This window comes from Aotus nancymaae, unplaced genomic scaffold (genome assembly GCF_030222135.1).
Source record: "Aotus nancymaae isolate 86718 unplaced genomic scaffold, 86718_ANA_hifiasm-v0.15.2.pri h1tg000036l, whole genome shotgun sequence".
NCBI lineage: Eukaryota > Metazoa > Chordata > Mammalia > Primates > Aotidae > Aotus > Aotus nancymaae.
The window spans coordinates 89611330-89629283 of record NW_026988450.1 but is presented as its reverse complement, the minus strand read 5'-3'; the positions used below and the strand labels follow the sequence as shown (position 1 = coordinate 89629283).

The 17954-nt window shown below is 58.2% G+C and overlaps 1 protein-coding gene across 1 annotated transcript; it reads right to left on the bottom strand.

The window, feature by feature from the left end:
* Nucleotides 1–10235: 10235 nt before the first annotated feature.
* Nucleotides 10236–15833, bottom strand: CUNH8orf90 (chromosome unknown C8orf90 homolog). Its single transcript, XM_064384146.1, is given in 3 exon segments — nucleotides 10236–10373; nucleotides 10375–10739; nucleotides 15755–15833. Coding segments are annotated over 3 exon segments (582 nt in total).
* Nucleotides 15834–17954: the final 2121 nt, after the last annotated feature.

Genomic DNA, 17954 nt, shown 5'->3' with positions numbered 1-17954 from the left:
TCGCCTCGCCTCAGCTCCTGGCACCTCCATTTTGCAGACAAGGGTATGGAGGCTTGGAGGCAAGGAACCACCTGCCTGGAATACGCGGCTAATAGAAGAAGCAGCTGGGTGTAAGCCGGCTTTTCTGACTCTGGGCCCAGGCTCTCTACAGGGAGGACCTGGAGGCATGGAGGAGGAAGGAGCAAGGTATCCTCAGCATTTGGTGAAGGGGACCCGGGGTCAGGAAGGTGGTCACTCTCTTGCTGCAGGATGTCCACCAAGAGACACCATCCCCAGGGCTCAGTGGGGCGGGGCAAGAGCCCACCCTTCAGGAGGTTTACAAGGGAGACATGGGAAGTCTTTTGCAAACTGTACCAGGAACACTTCATCAGTTCACCTGGGGTGCTCCAGCTGGGGCTGGGGTGGGGCCCTGAGTCCCCCTGGGGCTGGGTGGGTGGCCTGCTGGGGGACCCAGGGGCTTTTTGCCAAATCTGCCAGCTCTTGGGCTCCAGGTCTACCAGGGCAGGCCCCTGCTGCCAGCTGAGCTGAGGGAGTTCCCATGCCCATGCAGCTCTGAGCCACAGGAGAGGTGGAGTCAGCCCCACACAGGCCCGGGTTGGAGGCTTCCCTCCGTCTCCTCTCCTTCCATGCCCCTGTGTCTTTCCCTGCTCCCACCTGCTCCCTCCTCCCTCCTCTGCCCACTCCCACACACTCTTGGGCATGCTCCGTGCCTCAGGCCCATGATAGGACAAACACAGACACAGGAGAGACCCTTCCCACATCCCCTCAGGTATTCACAAGCCAAAGGAAGGCCAAGAGCCTGCTGACCTCAGTGACATGCAGGCTGCCAGACCCCTTCTACACTCATGGCAGACATTATCAATCCATCATGGTGTTCCACACCATGGCAGGCATCACCAATCCATCAGGATGCATGCCCGACTGAGCCGAGAACTCCCTTCAGGATCTTTCTCAACACATAGCCAGAGAAGGCCCACACCCAAGGACCAGCTGCAGCACGAAGTATGAAACCTACCTATCATCCCCCAGTGACATGGGTCTGGGACAGGTCAGGATCCAGCTCATCCTGAGTTCTAGTTGACATCTCATGTCACCTTGGTGACCACAGAGCATTCTGTGTCTGGCCCTGTGCATCCAGACCCACGAGACTCAATCCTGCTGGGAACAGATGAACAGAGGGGCAGTCACACAGAGATGGCAGTGCTGGGACAAGCCCAGGGGATCCCCAGCATGCAGTGTGGGTAGGATGTGGGGAGGCTTCCTGGAGGAGGCATGCCAGGGTGAGGATGTGCGGTTGAGGACCATCTGAACCACAGAGAGAGGAAGAAGAGTGGGGAGGTGAGCAGGCGCCTGGTGGGGGCAGGCGGGGGCGGGAGAACCGGAAGACTCCCCACTGTCTGGCTGCACAGATGGCAGGGCCATCTTGAGAGAGGCCCAGCGGGGAAAGCTAGTTCGGGGAGGATCGCAAGTCTCATTTTGCCTTTGGGCCATTTGTGGAGCTCAGAGGTACATGCCCGCAGAACCACCGAAGTGGGAGTCAGAGGCTCTGAAGTGGGAGAGGGACCACAGCATTGGGCCGTGGAGGGTGTGGGAGGAGTGGGCAGGGTCGCACTGGAAGAGGGGCCAGTGAGAATCGCAGTAAGATCAGCCAGGATGCAGAGTGACAAAGACAGGAGGGACCTCAGAGCACTGTGTCCTGCCTGCTGCTTCAATCCACAATGCGGCCACCTCTGCCCTTCCCAGGAGGGCCTTACGGACATAGAGGAATTTACAACCAGAAACCCAAGCCACGCCCCAGCGGGCGAGTCCTCTGAGCCCTCTCAGTCTCAGTTTCCTCCTCAGTAGGATGTGCATAAAAATGACAGAGCTCAGAGAGTTCCTGCGACAGAGAGGGGGCGAGGCAGCACAGGGCTTCCAGAATTACAGGAACTTTCTATTACCCATGTACAGGAACCACAGTGAGTGCAGGCACCCGGAGATACACACAGGCACACACAGAGGCACTGACTACACACACTAGCAAGCGACGTGCACACCTGCATGCATGCACAGGTGCACACACGTACGCATATGCGAAGCATGCACGCACCGGCGCCAATGCAAACAAACACGTGCACATGCGCAGAGTGCCCAAGGCACCACACAGCCACCCACCCACGCCTCGTGTGTGACCGCAGTCCACAGCAACAGACAGAAACAGACGTGGTGCTTCATTGTAAGAACATAACGACCAGCTATTCCAGGTAATAAACTGATTTATGACCTATTGCAATAAAATGAAACTATGGAAGCAGTGTTAAAAATGAACGACGTGCAGAAACTCCCCTCTACCTTCCCCTCAATCTGTCCTTGGGTCCTGTGAGGGGAGCCCGGTCCAGAGCCCATGGGCTAATGTCCACGGATAACGCCCACAGATAACTCAACCCCATACCTCCTCCTACCCCGACCACTCTCCCCACTGACCTCCTGGAACCCTGGAGGCCACCCACCCTGGAGATGCTGAGGACAGACAGAGCCTGGCATGTGGGCTCAGCTCTGGGCCTGGGGACTTGGTACGCAAGGGGCGTCTTTCCCCCAGCCCCTCCTGGGTGGTAAGTGGCAGTTTTTAGAAAGTGTCAACTTCTTCCCAGCTGTTGTTGCCAAAAAAAGGAAAAAGAAAAAAAACCTCACGGTTTCAAGGAAACTCACAGGAACTTCAGAGAAGCGCGTGAACATGACGGATGGGCTCAACTCGCTGAGCACGCAGCAAAGGCCCGGGGCCTCAAGTTTGTCACATGCATTTTGGAGCCGCTGGAAGTGGGCTGGGGCCGGCCAGGGACCTCTTCTGGGTCTGGCATTGTTCCTCCCCAGGCGACACTGGGCTTCCAAAAAGGAACCATCTTTTATGTCTCTTTATTCCTAGGAATAATGGTTCTTGACAAAAACGACTCCCGCTAGCAATTAGCTGTGATTAATGTAGAAGCCTCGGCAGAGTGGAGGAAGTTCCGTGGTGGGGGTGGGTGACAACTGCATATTCATGGGTTTGGAACAAACATGTTGAATGAGGGAGCCAGGAGTTTTCTGGGATGTTTTCCAAAGCCTTGGCCTGGGAATGGGCAGGGGGCGCAGGGTGGCCAATGATCATGGGGAGGGCTGGGGTCAGAGCGCTGAGGCCCGCCCCAGGGCGGCCCCGCAGTCATGGACACAGGCACCGTGGGGATCAGCCCTGACAGCTGGGGAACCCGGGTCCGTCCTGTGGTCTAACCGGGCCCTGGGCTGGGCACAGACACGGTGCACATCTTCTTCTGTAATCTGCAGTGATCTTCTGAGGTGGTGCCCGTCACCCCATTCCACAGATGAGAAGTTGGGGGATTCTGCCAGGCCACAGGGCAGTCATTAGCAGCATGGACACTGGAACCAGAAACCTGCAGTGTCACTCTCTGCCTGCCATTGCTGTGTGCCTTAGTTTCCCCAACTGTGAAATGGGGGGATGATGGGATCCACCAGGTCCGGGGCTGGGGTGCTCTCATGCCTGCCTCTGACCCACCATCACCCTGGAGCCAGCTGACCTACCCACCTCTCATGGGGCCCACATGAGACCCAGAGGGTGCCAGAATGTCAAAATGCCCTGAAAGCCTCCATACTCCCACAGTCCTCAGTGGCACACCGCAGGGCCTGCTGGAAGCCTCCCCTCCCGGGCCTCCATCTGTCCCTGATATTCCTCCTGGGCTCAGAGAGAAGACAGGGTGCCCCAGCTGTCAGGGACCCCTCCTTGATTGCATTTCAGGGCTGGGTAGGGCTCAGTAATCAAGGACTATGGGGCACTCATCACCCCCACCCCCTGGCAACAGCCCAGCCCTTAGGCCTGAAATGGGCCTCAGCAACTTCTGCCAAGGACAGCCCCACCCAGCAATAGGAACCCACCCTGGGCCAAGGGTCAGCTGGCCCATTTCGCAGATGAGAAGCCCAAGGGCCTGCCATGATCAGGGGCCCTTCAAGCACCTCAGCCACCAGCAGGCAGGTCCTCCATCCTCCCCCCGCCTGTGTCCCTGAGTGCCGTTTGCCCACCGAATTTATGTGCTGAGCCCACCACCTGCCCCTGGGCACCTAGGACTTCCCACACAGCCCCCAGCACCCCCATCTCAGTTCACAGAAATCCCTCCCCTCCCACTGCCCCGGCCCCAACCTTGCCATCCTGACCCTCTCTCCGAGTTTGTGTGTGCCTTTCAGGAATCCCCATTGGCTCCACTGCCAGAGGACCCCTGAATCTCCACAGCCTCTGACACCACCAGCCCTGCCCAGCAAGAGGGCCTGCAGAGCTCCTCAGCACAGCCCTGAGCACCTCCCGCCTCTGCCCCCAAACCTTCCAGCCCACGGCAGTGAAGCGGTCCCTACAGAGCAGCGTGTCTCAGACTTACTTCCTTATCACGGCCCTCTAACCTGAGGAAACTTTATAGACTTATTTTAATTTGTGCGCCCCCCCAATGGAATTTTCAAACCACAGACGATTACGCATCTGTTTATGTGCTGTGTGAGTATCTGGGCTCTCTACATAAAGAGTAAGATTTCTTCATGCCCCAAGAACCAAACACTCCCCTTGGGGCTGACGCCACCCCCTTGGGAATGCTTGTTCTAATTGATGAATGAGATCATGGCACTTCTTGGCTCCAGACCCACCCAAGGGACAAGTCCAAGTTCCCTCCATCGGGCCTGGGCCCTGGGAGCCGCCGAGTCCTCCAATTCTGCCCTCATGGGCTGGAAGCTCAGGCCTTCCTCTGACCTCCAGATGCCTGCACATGTGTTCCCTCCTCCTGGGCTCCCCATCCTCAGCTGTCTCTGACTCCACAGAGCCCTCCTTTCCCTGGGGCTTCTGCTCAGCGCCCCTTCTCAGGAAGGCCTCCTTGCCACCCAGCGGGAAAGGATGCCCCCTCCCCACCTCAGGCTTGCTTGATGCCCTCAGAAGCACTTTTCTCGCTAAGATGGCATGCACTCCCTCATACCCTTTGCTCCATCTTTGGTAGTGCCAGGGCTCCTGCTGGGTCCCGGGCCAGAGCCAGTGTCTGAAATGCAGCAGGTGATCACGTGCTAAAAGAGGAAGCTTCCTTGTAGGCAGAGAGGCAGGAGGAAAGTGAGCCACACGACCCACCTTCCCTGTGGCCCCAGAGTCACACCCCCGCCCCATCCCATCCGGGTCTCACGGCCTCCCATTTCACAGATGAGGAAACTGAGGCACAGAGGAAGAAAGCCACTCAGCCAAAGCCACACATCCACACCTGCAGACTCCAAAAGACACCTGGGTTTGCAGCAGAGCTGACGGGGCAGGTGGCAACCTAAGTGGGCACAGAGGGCCCGTACTCAGAAGGGCCCAGCCAGCTTTGACATACAGCCACTGCCAAGCCAAATCTTACTAATTTTTCTGCAATGGCCTTGCATTGCATTTCATGCCGGGCCTGCACGTTACACAGCCAGTCCTGCCTGCTGGATCCTCTGCTGCTCAGGAGAGGCTAGATTACACTGTGAGAAAGCCTTCCCAAACTCTCAGGGGCTGGAGCCACGACGGCTTGCCTCTCACCCACACAGCAGGTCCCTTGCCTTGGGCCAGCCCAGGACTCAGGTTGCGCAGGAGCCACTGTCTCCAGCACAACCAGTGGCAGACAGAAAGAGGGCTCAGAGGGTCTCACACTGGCCATAAATGCTTTGGCCCAGAAGTGAAGTGACAGATGTCATTGTGCCCACAACTCATCGGCCAGCACTGGTCACCTGCTGACCTCCCCCACCGCAGGGGCCAGGAGGAGCGGCGTGCCCTGCGAAGTGCCAGAAGCCAGCACAGAAAGCGCGCGATGAACTGCACACGCCGTCACACCGAGCCCGCGGCCCCGACCTTGGCGTTGAGGTCTTCATCCGGGCAGCTGCCTCCCGGCTCCTGGCCCTCGTTGTCATGTCGACCCCTCACGCTTTTGCCGAGGCTGAACATCTAAAGGGGAGGGACACAGAGTGGGTCCTCACAGCAACTCAGTTAATCCTCCATCGGAAATTCTCACACAATCAATTTGAGGAGCTGGCCGACATCATAACTCGGTAATTAGGAACAACTTTCAAACTCTGGGCTTCCTTTGAAGATTGTAATTGCAATTAATTAAACATCCTCACTGCACCTCAGAGTCCATTCCCAGGAAACCGGGAATGGGCAGGAGAGGGGGTGCCCAACCCCTGTCTCCAGCGGCCCAAAAATCAAAGGGGGAACCTGTCTCCTTTGAATATCGAAGGGCACGCAGTCTCCGAGGGCAGCTGGGGAGGTGGAAACAACCTGGCCTCTCAATTCCAGCCAACACCCCAGACTCCTGCCCTCCCTCTGGGGCTCCACCTGTGCACAGAATGGGCGGGACCCAGGATGCCCCAGCCCCTCTGTTCAGCAAGCTTATATCCCAGGTCACGTTGGCATATTCAGAAAATACTGACTGAGCAACTCCTGCGCACGGTCATGGTTCTCGGAGCAAGGCCTTCCAGGGAATGGAACAGGTCCAACACCGTGACTTGCGGACTGCTGTGCCCTTGGCGACTCCAGCTCCCTGTCAAAGCTGGTGTGTTCTGGGCTGAGCCGAAGAGAGAGCAGGCAGCCCTGGCTCCAGGGAGGATAAGAGGCACCCTGCAGGGCAGCTCTGTTCTCTGGGCAGACAGGGGTAGCCAGCCTGGGCAAAGACAAGGGGACAAGTAATGGACACATTTACAGAACATGGCATGGGCAGGTGCCCGTCTGGTCAGACCAGCTCATCATGGCCATACACCAGACCTGCTTCTGACTCCCGTTTTGCAGGTGAGGACATGGTACCTCAGAGACGTCAAGAGGCTTGTCCAAAGCCACACAGCTGCCAAGAGAGAGAACCTGTGTGCTTCTGACTCCAGAGCTCTCTAAACACAAGGGCCAGCTGGTGCTGGGGAGAAGCCCATGGCCCCCTTAGCCCCGGGGAAGGTGTCTGTACCAGCCTGCATGTGGGGCAGGGAGCGTGGCCCATCACGGGGAAACAGCAGCCCTCTCTCTGTGGGGCTCTCACTGTGCCAGGCTGGAATCGAAGCCAAGTTCTGTCATCTCACAGAGCCTGTGCTCACAGCGGCTGGCTCCAGAGGAAATAGCCATGATATTTCCACATGTGGAAAGCCAGGCAGCTGGAGGGGACCACAAAGCCAGAGTGAAGGGGCAATCTCTCCAAAATGGCATGTTTAGGAAAGTCTGAACAACGGGGCACAAATGTGCTTTGAGCATCCCAGCAGCCATAGCAAAAAGGGCAATGTGAGGGCTATCTGGCTCTCTCTCTGTGATGGAGGGGAGCAGGGAAACTGAGTCCCAGGAGGCATTACCCAGGCTCCCATCCAAGGGGCAATGTGGGCAGTGTCTTGTCTTAATACCCTCCTAGCCCTCCATCTGCCAGCTCCTGGCAGCAGGAAGCATTTTCCCTCCGTGAATACCAAGCCTCAGCACCAGGCACAGCACAGAACACATGCTGAGAAAACAGATCATCAACGCTGCTTTACACAAAAGACAGAGGCTCCAGCCTGGGGCCGTTTCTGATCATGCTTTTCTATGGGAGCATCGTGTCTAACTGGAAGGCGGGCAGGAGATTTAGCAGAAGTCAGCCCTGGGAGCAAATCCCAGGCTCATGCCACTTGGCTGTGCTGGACACGGTCAGCTCCCCCACTGTGGGCCACACAGTGTTCTGGATCTTATTGTCATAATCCAGCCAATGTCACCCTGCCCCCTTGCACAGACTCAGGCAACACAGGCCTAAGCCAATCAAGGCATGGTGCTCCCTGGGCCACAAGGATGGTTCAGGATTGGGCACATGACCCAACTGGACCAGCAGGTCATTTGAGGAGGCTCCCGGGGCTTTCTAGGACATGAGACAGCAGCTCATCTTCTGAGACAGCTCGTGGAAGCCGGTGGCCTCTGGCCTTCTCAGTGGCCAGGCAGGCTGTGTCATCAGGAGCTGCCTCTACCATGTTGCCACTAATGAGGACACCAATCTGAGGGCAGAACTGACATCACAGAAGACTAGGGCCTCCAATGACAACACTGAGCCCCTGGATCAAACCTTCCCTGAAGCTCATCTTATTTCTGAATGTTCCAATTACATGAACCACCCGGTCCCTTTTGTGGTTTAAGCCAGTCAGAGCTTCAAATAACAAACTGCTCCATCTGCTCCAGCCTCAAACAGCCCTGGTTCCCATTCTTCAACCCTCAAAGCTCTGTTTGATTCCGCAGCCTTTGCCCACACGGTCCCCTCGGCCTGGAATGTCCTCCCCCAGTATCCACATAACCGGCTGCTCCTCATCCTCTCATTCTCAGCTTCAATCCCACGTTCTTCAGGGCGCATCGCCTCTCTGGCCACCCTATGTGAGGTACAGTCAGTCTCACAGCACTTACTGTATTGCTTCACTGTGTTTTTTCCGGCTTGACTGCTGGCCTTGGGTCTGGGTCCCCAGACCAAGTTTCTCACGCTAGCAGTAGTGAAGGACCAAGGTTTTTGTTTGCAATCTGTCACCGCCCCAAACTGTTGTAAACTACTTTAAAAATACATTTCTAGAAAAATGTAGTTTAAAAAAGCACAAAGTACAAACCCCACATTGATCTTGTCACAATCTGCAGTCATAAAATTACTCTGTCAAATTGTTATCAACATTTCTCAGTGGTCACTGTGAGTTGCTGTTTTCAGGGGACGTGGATGCATACCCCCATGGGCAAGCCAGACTGCCAGTGATGACGAGGAGGGCTTAGGGCTTGGCGCCACTGTCCCTGGGCGGGACGGCTCTGGGTATGCACTGAGCTGTCTCCCGGGGGCCCCCGTGAGACTGACCTCCATGCCCTCAGGGGTAACCTCCTCCCATCACACCCTTCCCGGCCTCCTTCCCTGCCTGTCCGACAACCTCACTCCCTACCTGTGTTTCCAAGGACCACATTCCAAACCACTTGCACCCAAATCCATGTTCATGGACTGCTTCTGGGGACCCCAGTCATATATAATACAGGATACATAGTACCTAATGTCATTGTCACAGTTGCCCCATCAGGATTCAAGTGCATGGTTATTATTGCAATGTAACTGTGCATCTGTAAAACTGAAGAAACAAGGCTCTGGGTGGGAGGAGCCTGGAGCAGGGGCTTGCATCTCAGTTGAGGTCGGTGGCAGAGAGAAGGGGAGGCTGAAGACACCTCTTCCCAGACCAAGGCTTCCTTCTCCTCCAGAGATAAGTGATCCTTCTCACAACTAGTTCTTCAGCAAAATCAAGCCAGGGTTTGGAAAAACCTTTTGTCCCCATGACTGGGATGTGATAAACAACTCCTAGATTAGGAATAAAAGAAAAAAAAAAAAAAGCACCCGGATTCCACTTGCACTTGAGTAAGGACGTGGTCTCCCCTGCACGCCTGGGTTCCAAGGTCCCCAAGCACGAGCCAGGGCACCTTTCTGAAGGCCACTGGGCCTCCCTGCTTGGTGTTCTATGGGAAGGAGGAGGAGGCGGGGGAGGAGGAGGAGGAGGAGGCGGCGGCAGCCAGCCGGGTCTTACAGTCATTAGTCCTTACCACCAGCCGGCCCACAGCAGAGCCAGGTCTCTGGCAGGGGTCTGTCACCTGCAGAAGGAGGTGGCCCAGGGCAGAGGCCAGGTCACTGCTGGCCTCGCTGGGCTCAGCAAACTCTCTCAGCCCCACATGGGGGAAGCAGGAGGCAGCCCCTCCCCAGGGCCAGGGAATGGGGAGGCTGCAAGTGAGGGGCAGGTGCCTCGTGGCACCCCCTCCCAGGCATCCCACGGCCCCACGCGTGCTCTCCACCTCTTTCTTTTCTCTTCCTGTGCTCTGCAGCCTCGCCCCTTCTCCCCGCCCCCTCCCCATCCTGCTGCCCCTCTATCGTGGGAAACGGGAAAGCTGCTGGACTTGGAGTCTGCACATGGGGAACTAAATCCCAGCTGTTCCCCGGAGGCGTCGGGCCTCGGTCTGCCAGTCTTTGGGATGGGGACGCTAGTCCCCACTGCAGAGCTGTGGGGAAGATCCCAGGGCGTGGGCACTGAGGATGGAGCCCAGGCCCCCACTCAGCTTACCCGGGTCCTCTTCCCTCTGAAGAGGGCCTGCCTCCCTCGCGGTTCCCATTGCGAATGTGCTCACCGCGCCTTCGGACCCACGCGGCTTCCCAGTCCCCGCCAGGCGCAGCCGGCCAGGCCTGCCTGGGTGTGCGCAGCAACGCGCCGGGCTCGGGAGAGCGGATAACTCTTTATTTATTCTGTGAATTCTCGGGGCAGCAGCGGGGCCTGGGCCAGTCTGGGGGTGCCGTCGTGGGGCGCGCTGGCCTCGGGCCCCGGGAAGGCGGCGGCGGCGGGGCCGGGCGGCAGCAGGACGAGGCCGGGCCAGGGGCCGCGCGCGCGGACATAGCTCAGGGCCAGCCGCTCCAGGCGCCGCTTGCGCAGGGCTGCCTGTGCCGTGGCGTGCAGGGGCCGCAGCAGCGCCGGGGGCGACGCGCCCGGGCCGCGCAGCAGGAAGTCGAAGCCCGAGCGGTCGCGGGGGTCGTAGAAGAGCGGCCCGCGGGCGGGGTCGGGCCCGGGCGGCCAGGCGAACGGGAAGGGCAGCGTGAAGTCCTCGGTGAGCACGCGGATGGAGAAGTCGTCCTGCTTGCCCAGCGCGCGGTAGGCGCGCCCGATGCCGCGGAAGTGCGCCTCCCAGAGCTGCGCGTCCCCGCCGTAGATGTCGGGGAAGGCGGGCTCCGGGGGCGCCACGGGGCCTGCAGGCGGAGAGGACAGTGAATGCCAGGCAGGGCGGGGAGGGCGGAGAGGGTCGGGAGGGGGCCACCGTGCGACAGGCAGAGGCGAGGAGGCCAGGCGCGCAGAGAGGTGGTGAGTCTGGAAGGAGCCAGGGAATGAGCTGGAAAGGCAGAGCCGGGGTGGCCAGGGCCACCTGGTGTTGAGGCGAGGTCGGGCCCCGCATTTCTGAAGGAGGAGCGCCAGCAAACCAAGAAGAGTGAGAGGTCCTGGGCGCACGGAAAGGGATGGTCACTGAGTACTCCGTGCAGAGCGTTCCCATAGGGAGGAGGCTGCAAAGTTTGGCCAGCCTGACCCTGTGGGGACTCTGAGCGAGCTTAGGATGTTAAGGTTCACCCTGAAGACTGGCCAGCTTGGGGCAGGTGGTGACGCGGTCACTCTCAGTTGAAAGTTTATCCTGGCCGCTGTGCAGAGAATGGACTTTGGGAGCCCAGCGTCCAGGTCTGGTCAGATCCAGGGGAGGGAAAGACGAACATGAGGATATGAGGATGGGAAACACCACCTGGAGAGAGGCTGCAGGGCCAAATCGACAGGTCTTGTGGACCGAGGCGGGCAGGAGCGTGCAGGGACAGCCTGGTTCCCTGCCTGGACACAGCTACCCTGAGATCCAGAGGGAGGTGCAGCCCCAAGAGGAAGAGGAGGTGGAAGGGGAGTTTGGTTTTGGCTCAGTCATGCCCCCCTTGCAGCCTATCCATGGTCCCCAGAAGGCACCCAGGTTGCTGGCCCATGGTCCACACCCTGCCTGGGTTGCTGTGTGCAAGTCTAGGCCCTCCACTGTGGAGAGACCCCTTCATTCTTTCTTTATTTCATTCATTCAGCAAATGTGCTTAGCTCTGGGGATCCTGAAGTGAGCAAAGCAGCCATGGGACCTCACTTGGGCACACAGTCCAGAGAGGAATGTAGTCAGGCCCCAGGTTGATGCAGAAGACAGACCAGGCAGCTCCCTGGGGAATGGCCACACTGGGAGGCTTGGAGATAGGAATGGAGGAATGCGAATCCTCAGTTCCTCCTCCCAACACCCCTGGGAGGGGTAACAATATTCAGTCTGTTTTAGTGGTGAAGATACAGACCCAGAGAAGTCATACACAGATGCCGAGCCAAAGCCCTGGGCTGGGCAATCACTTTCCAGTATGCCATGCTCCTGGATCAAGGGCCTTCTGGTTAAGTCTCCTCCCTCCACACAAATACTCACTGAGCGCCTACTGTGTGTCAGGCAGGCTCTGTTTGAGCCATCAGCTACAGCCATGAGCAACACAGACTATTGGAGGGTCCTTCCTTCTACCTGTGAGAGCCTGGGCTAGTCTTTCACTTTCCATGAGCCTCTGAAAATAGGGCCAACCAACCCTGTTCTGCTGCCCTTGCAAATAAGATGACATTGACCAGCCTGTTTGAGCAATGGGAAGTACTTTCCTAAATCAGCACCGTGGACAGCGCCATGCTAGGGGTAGGAGTGGAGCCCCAGCCTGGAAGGGGTCTGGCTCACACGGAGCCTGGGCTGCAGAGGCAGCCAGACTGTCCTGACCACCTGGCCGCCTTCCCCTACAGGCCTCCAGGGTAAGCAGCTAGAGGCTACCCTGACGTCCCACCCATTGGGCCTGGCTTCCCCTCAGTCCCAGCTGGCGGGGCAGGCAGTCAGAGGAGAGGCTGTGGGGTGTTGACTTAGGTAGGGCAGTAAGGAAAAGCTTTGGAGAGGAGGGGATTGTCCATGGAGCCCAAAGAGAGGAGAAGGCCACTGTTCCACTATCCATCGTGGCCTCAGGGCATGGGAAGAGTGACCTTCTAAGATCTGCATTTCACCAGGTGGGTCTGATCACTGTCTTGCAGACAGGTGGAAGGGGGCAAGGGAACCATGAGGTCACCAGGACAGTCATTGTGGGGGAGAAGCTGGTAGCTTGGGCCAGAGCAGGGGTGAGAAATGCTCAGATTCTGAATGTGACTTGAAGATAGAACAGGCAGGATTTGATGAGGGATGTAGGGGGGGAGCATGGGGAAGAGGGTTTGGGCCTGAGCAACAGGAAGCAAGGAAGTGCTGTTAACTGAGGCAAGGACAGCTGGGAGAGGGGCGGGCTCGGCTAGGGGCTCAAGGGTTTAATCTTGAGCAGGTGGACCTCTGGATGGGCAGGGGAAGGGGCTAGGGGGGTGGTGCAGTGGCCAGGTGGCTGTGTGAGTCTGGAGTTGGGGAGGGGTTGAGGCTGGAGTTAGACACTGGGAGATAATGTTTAAGCCACAAAACTGGATGAATCACTTGGGGGGGTTAGAAAGAGAAGATGCCCAAGCACAGAGCCTAGGGTCCTCCCTCCTGACAAGGTCAAGGAGATGAGGAGCCAGTTAGGGCACCGAGAAGGAACGGGCAGTGATGAAAGTGGGGGCTCCAGAAGCCAAGTGTGGGGGCAGTGACCCAAGCTGCGTGCTGCCAATGCAGCACATCAAATGAGGCCCTGCAAGTGACCTCAGACTCCCCAGCACAGAGGTCATTGGTGACCTTTGCCAGAGCTGCTTTAGTGAAGCACTGGAAATTAAAGGCTGGTGAGGGCGGTTCAAGAGCAAATGGGAGGGGAGAATGTGGAGGCAGCAAAGACAAACGACCTTCCTGAGGTTTGGCTCTGAATGAGGAGCAGAGAAGTAGGGCAGGAGCTGGAAGGGAAGTGGGGTCAAGGGACAGGATAAATTGCAGCATGCTTTCATGCCAGTGGGAAGGATCTGGGAAAGAGCGGTGTCATGATGCAAGAGAGAGAGGGTGAAGAGTTGCTGGAGTGACAGCATGAGTGGGAGGAAGGGAATGGGAGAAGCTGAATGCTGGCTTTTGCTGGGAGGAGGGTTGGGGCATTCACAGGAGCAGGCCGGGGTAGAGAGTGCCCAGGAGCACAAGGGCAGATGGGTGGGCACCTGCAGAGTCCTCTTCCAATGGCTTCAGCTTCTCAAGGAAGGAGGGCACAAGGCCAGCAGCACAATGTGAGGAGAGACAGGATGGGGGCTTAGAGGGAGAGAAGGTGTGAGGTGGTTGCTAGGCAAGGAGAGGCCGGGCAGACCAGGGAGGGCAGCGGAGCCATCCTCCTTGCTGCTGCAGGCCCGGTCAAGTGCAGGCATTAGCAAGGCGGAACTCACCCAGCTGCAGCCCACTGCAAGGGCACAGGCAAGGGTAGCAGGGAGTTGGAGCTACCAGACTAGTACAGGAAAATAGGAGAGGGGCTAGTGAGAGAGTGGAGAGAGTGCTGGCCACAGCAGAGCTGTGAGGAGGGATGAATGGAAGGGGCCCTAAAGAGTGAGGAGGCCGGACAGGCGGAAGACACGTGGGCTTCTGTCTCACTACAGGAGTGCTGGAGCTGGCCCTCGAGGGCAGGAGCTGGTGCAAGAATCCCTAGAGTGCGGTGGGGACAGGAGGGCTACAGTTTGGGGACAGGGGGACTATAGTTTGGGTACAGTTTGGGGGACTGGGTGGCTGGGTGGGAGAACAAAATCCTTGGAGGAGTCCAGGGGGCTGAGAGAAATCACCAATGTGATGACAGGAGAGCTGGGGAGGGAAGGGCAGGGGCCTGGGTCTTCAGGAGTGAGGGCAGTGATTGTGGGCAAGGTACATGGAAGGGTGGGCAGATGAGTTGTGGAGGAGTGGGTGGATGTATGGGTGGATGGATGGATGAGTAGGTGGATGGGTGGGTGGATGGATAGGTGAACAGATGGGTGGGTGGGTGGATGAACAGGTGGGTGGATGGGTGAATGGATATATGGGTGGGTGGGTGGGTGGATGGATGGATGGGTGGATGGGTGAATGGGTAGGTGAATGGGTTGGTGAGTTGATGAGTGGATGGATAGGTAGATAGGTGAGTGGGTAGGTGGGTGGGTAGATGGATTTGTGGATGGATGTGTAGGTGGGTGGGGGGTGGGTGGATGGATGGGTTGGTGGGTAGGTGAGTGGGTGGATGGATGGATGGATACATGGATGGATGAATGGATGATGCATGGATGGATGCATGGATGGATGGATGGATGGATGGATGAGTGGGTAGATGGATGTGTGGATAGGTGGATGTGTGGGTGGGTGGGTGAATGGGTGGTTGGATGAGTGAATGGGTGGGTGGGTGAATGGGTGGATGGATGGGTGGGTAGATGGGTAAGTGGGTGAATGGATGTGTGGATGAATGTGTGGGTGGGTGAGTGAATGGGTGGGTGGATGGGTGGAGGGGTAGGTGGGTGGAGGGGTGGATGGGTGAATAAATGGGTGGGTGGTTGAGTGGATGGATGGGTGGGTAGATGGGTGGGTGGGTGAATGGATGGTGGATGGATGGATGGGTGAGTGGGTGGATGAATGGGTGAATGGGTGAATGGAAGTGTGGGTGGATGGGTGGATGGATAGGTGGGTAAATGGGTGATTGGGTGGATGGATGTGTGGATGAATGTGTGGGTGGGTGGGTCGAGGGATAGAGGGGTGGAGGGGTAAGTGGATGGGTGGGTGGATGGGTGGATGAATGGGTAGGTGGATGGGTGAGTGGATGGGTGGATGGGTGGGTGGATGGGTGAGTGGATGGGTGGATGAATGGGTGGGTGGTTGCGTGGATGGATGGATGGGTGGGTGGGTGGGTGAATGAATGGATGGCTGGTTACCCGTACTGCTGCCTCTGAGTTCCAGAGCTGGGTTTTAGAAGAGGCAAGGGCAAGAGAATGATCTGGAAGAGACCCTAAAAAGTAAGAAAGACCCTGCACACCTCCAACTCCTTAGATCCAAAGGCTTCAGGAAGAGAGCTAACCCCTTCCCTGGTAACTTCAGAGCATCGGAGCATTGAAGAGAGGAGGGAGGAGAAGGACCTTTAGGGGAGGCTTTGATGCCCCCGTCGTGGCCTGGCCCCACCCCCCTGCCACTCTCCTTCATGACCTTGGTAGAGCATCTTCTTCTGGAAGACGGGTGAGAGGGCTGCTTCCTGCTCCCACATTTTCAGTACCCCAGGTGCCCCTGTCTCCCTTCCCCTCTACTCCTCTCCCTCACCAAGTGTCTCACCTGGAGTGGCTACAGAAGGAGGGGTCATTCCTGCCAGGCTGGGGGCCCCAGGACAGGGGGAAGCCATGCCAGCAGCCTGGGGGCAAGCTTCTGTTTACTTGGTTGCCCAGGAAACGGGGAGGGGCCTCCCAGGGGAGGACAGAACTTTGCATTTAAAGGGTCTCCTCTCAGGAGCAGTCTGGGGCTGCGGGGGAGGCTGAGTGGGGACCTGTGGGCTTAGTGGCCTCTTGTGCACTGGCCTCTCCGTGGGCATCCTTGCAACCCTCACCCAGCACCCTGTCTCTCTCCTGGTCCCTGCAGGGGCACCCTCTGGGCCAGCCTCCCATCCTTAACCCTTTCCATTGCACCCAGCAACCCTCCGAGATCAATCCCCAGTCACATCTGCTCGCCTGCCCTGCTCTTGGACCATGAGAACCTGGCAGCCAGAGACCGCCGGCCTGTCCCCACCAGCACTCCTCTTCCTGACTCACCTCGGGTCAGTCTGGTGTCCACAGCTGCAGCCTGTGAGTGCTCTCAGGGCAGCCGAGGCCTTGATCCTGTCCCTGCAGACCACAGGGCTCCCACAGGCATTCCCGAGACCCTCAGAGCCCAGCTCAGCAGTCCCGTCTTCAGCAACTCCAGAAGACCCTGTGAAGCGGGTCAGACCTGGCCCCAGCCACAAAGAGCTCATGCAGGTTTCAGTTCCCCCAAAGCGGGATCAAGCGCTGGTGGGGGTGGGGACATGAGACAGAGAAGGGAACGAAGCCTGGGAAGACACATCCCAGCACGGTTTTACCGGGGATGGCCTCAGACCTACCCCTCCTGCCCATGAACAGGTGTGGCCTGCTGTGTCCCCAGCAGGTGTGGCCTGCAGGCAGCTTGGTAGCCAGAGATGGTCTCAGGGAAAGAAGGGTAAGTGCTCCCAGGGGCCTGAGCTGGGGCCTGGCTCCCCGAAAGGAGAACTCCAGCTGCAGACTCGGATGTATGTGATCAAGCAGTCAGTGTCCCTGGAGCAAACTCATGCTCCCCCTTCAGGTTCTGGCTCACACCACCTCCTCCAGGAAGCCCACCTGGCCTGCTCTGCACCTTACAGCCTCTCAGGCCTGGCTGGCACCCCCATCGGAAGTCACTTGTTTGGATATGGTCCCTCCATTGCCTTCTGTGGGCTCCCATGTGTCCTGGCGAGGACTTCAGGCTGCACATGGTCCTATGTCCAGGGCCCTGCCCCTCAGGGCCACACCCTTTGAGCAGCTCAGGCTCCAGCTCCCTCTGCTGAGATTCATAGGTCAGTGCCAGCCTCAGACTAGGAAGGTGAGCATGTGGGAGGTAGGGGAGGCCAGGGTTGTCATGGCAAAACCTGGTATCCACTCTGTCTTCCCACCCCCCTGAGAACCCCTCAGGACAGGCCTGGGCCACCTCCTCTGGGCCAGACTTAAAGGCCTGCCCAGCCCCAGCGAGTGAGCTGGAACCCTTCCCCCCATGTGAGCCACACCTCCCGCCCTCCCCAGCCTCCAGCAGGGCTGGGGTGCAGCCGAGGAGACCCAGCAGCGGCCAAGACTCTGAGTGGGATGCTCCAGACCTGGGGCTGTGCACCCTCATCACCTCCCTGAGCCTCACTTGCCCATCTGTGAAATGGGACTGAAGACCTGAGGTGAACAGAGAAATGATGGGCCTTTGAGAAAGAACGATACAGTATAGCAAAGCTGCAGCTCAGCCTGCCCTCAGAGAAGCCCCTCACCCCCGAGGCTGACTTCCTGGCCACCATGTGATGGGGCCTTTGTGGTTGAAGACCCTCTGATCTTATGAGAGGCGGTGCTGGGCCTGGAACCTGCCACGGTGCTGCTCTGAAAGGTACACGTGTGTCTCCCATTTACTGACAAAATGGCAGAGGTGGGACAGGAAATCAAGTCCCCTGCATTCCTGGAGCAACGTGAGTGGGGCCTGCACAGTTCCTTCTCATTACCGTCCTGAGTGACCCCCGCCCCCCGCCCCATGAGGCCACGGTGCTGGGATCACCCCCACGGGCACAGTGCTCGGGAATGTGGAGCATGCCTGCGATCTGGCCTCCAGTCATAGGGTCTACACCCTCTGCTTCCTCCCTGCAGGCCCTGAGCGCCATCTGAGGTCCCAAGAAGCAGCATCCCTATGCCCCGTACAGCCTCCGCCCCCCAGCCTTTCCCAAGTCCCTGGCTGGGCCAGGGTCTGAGCT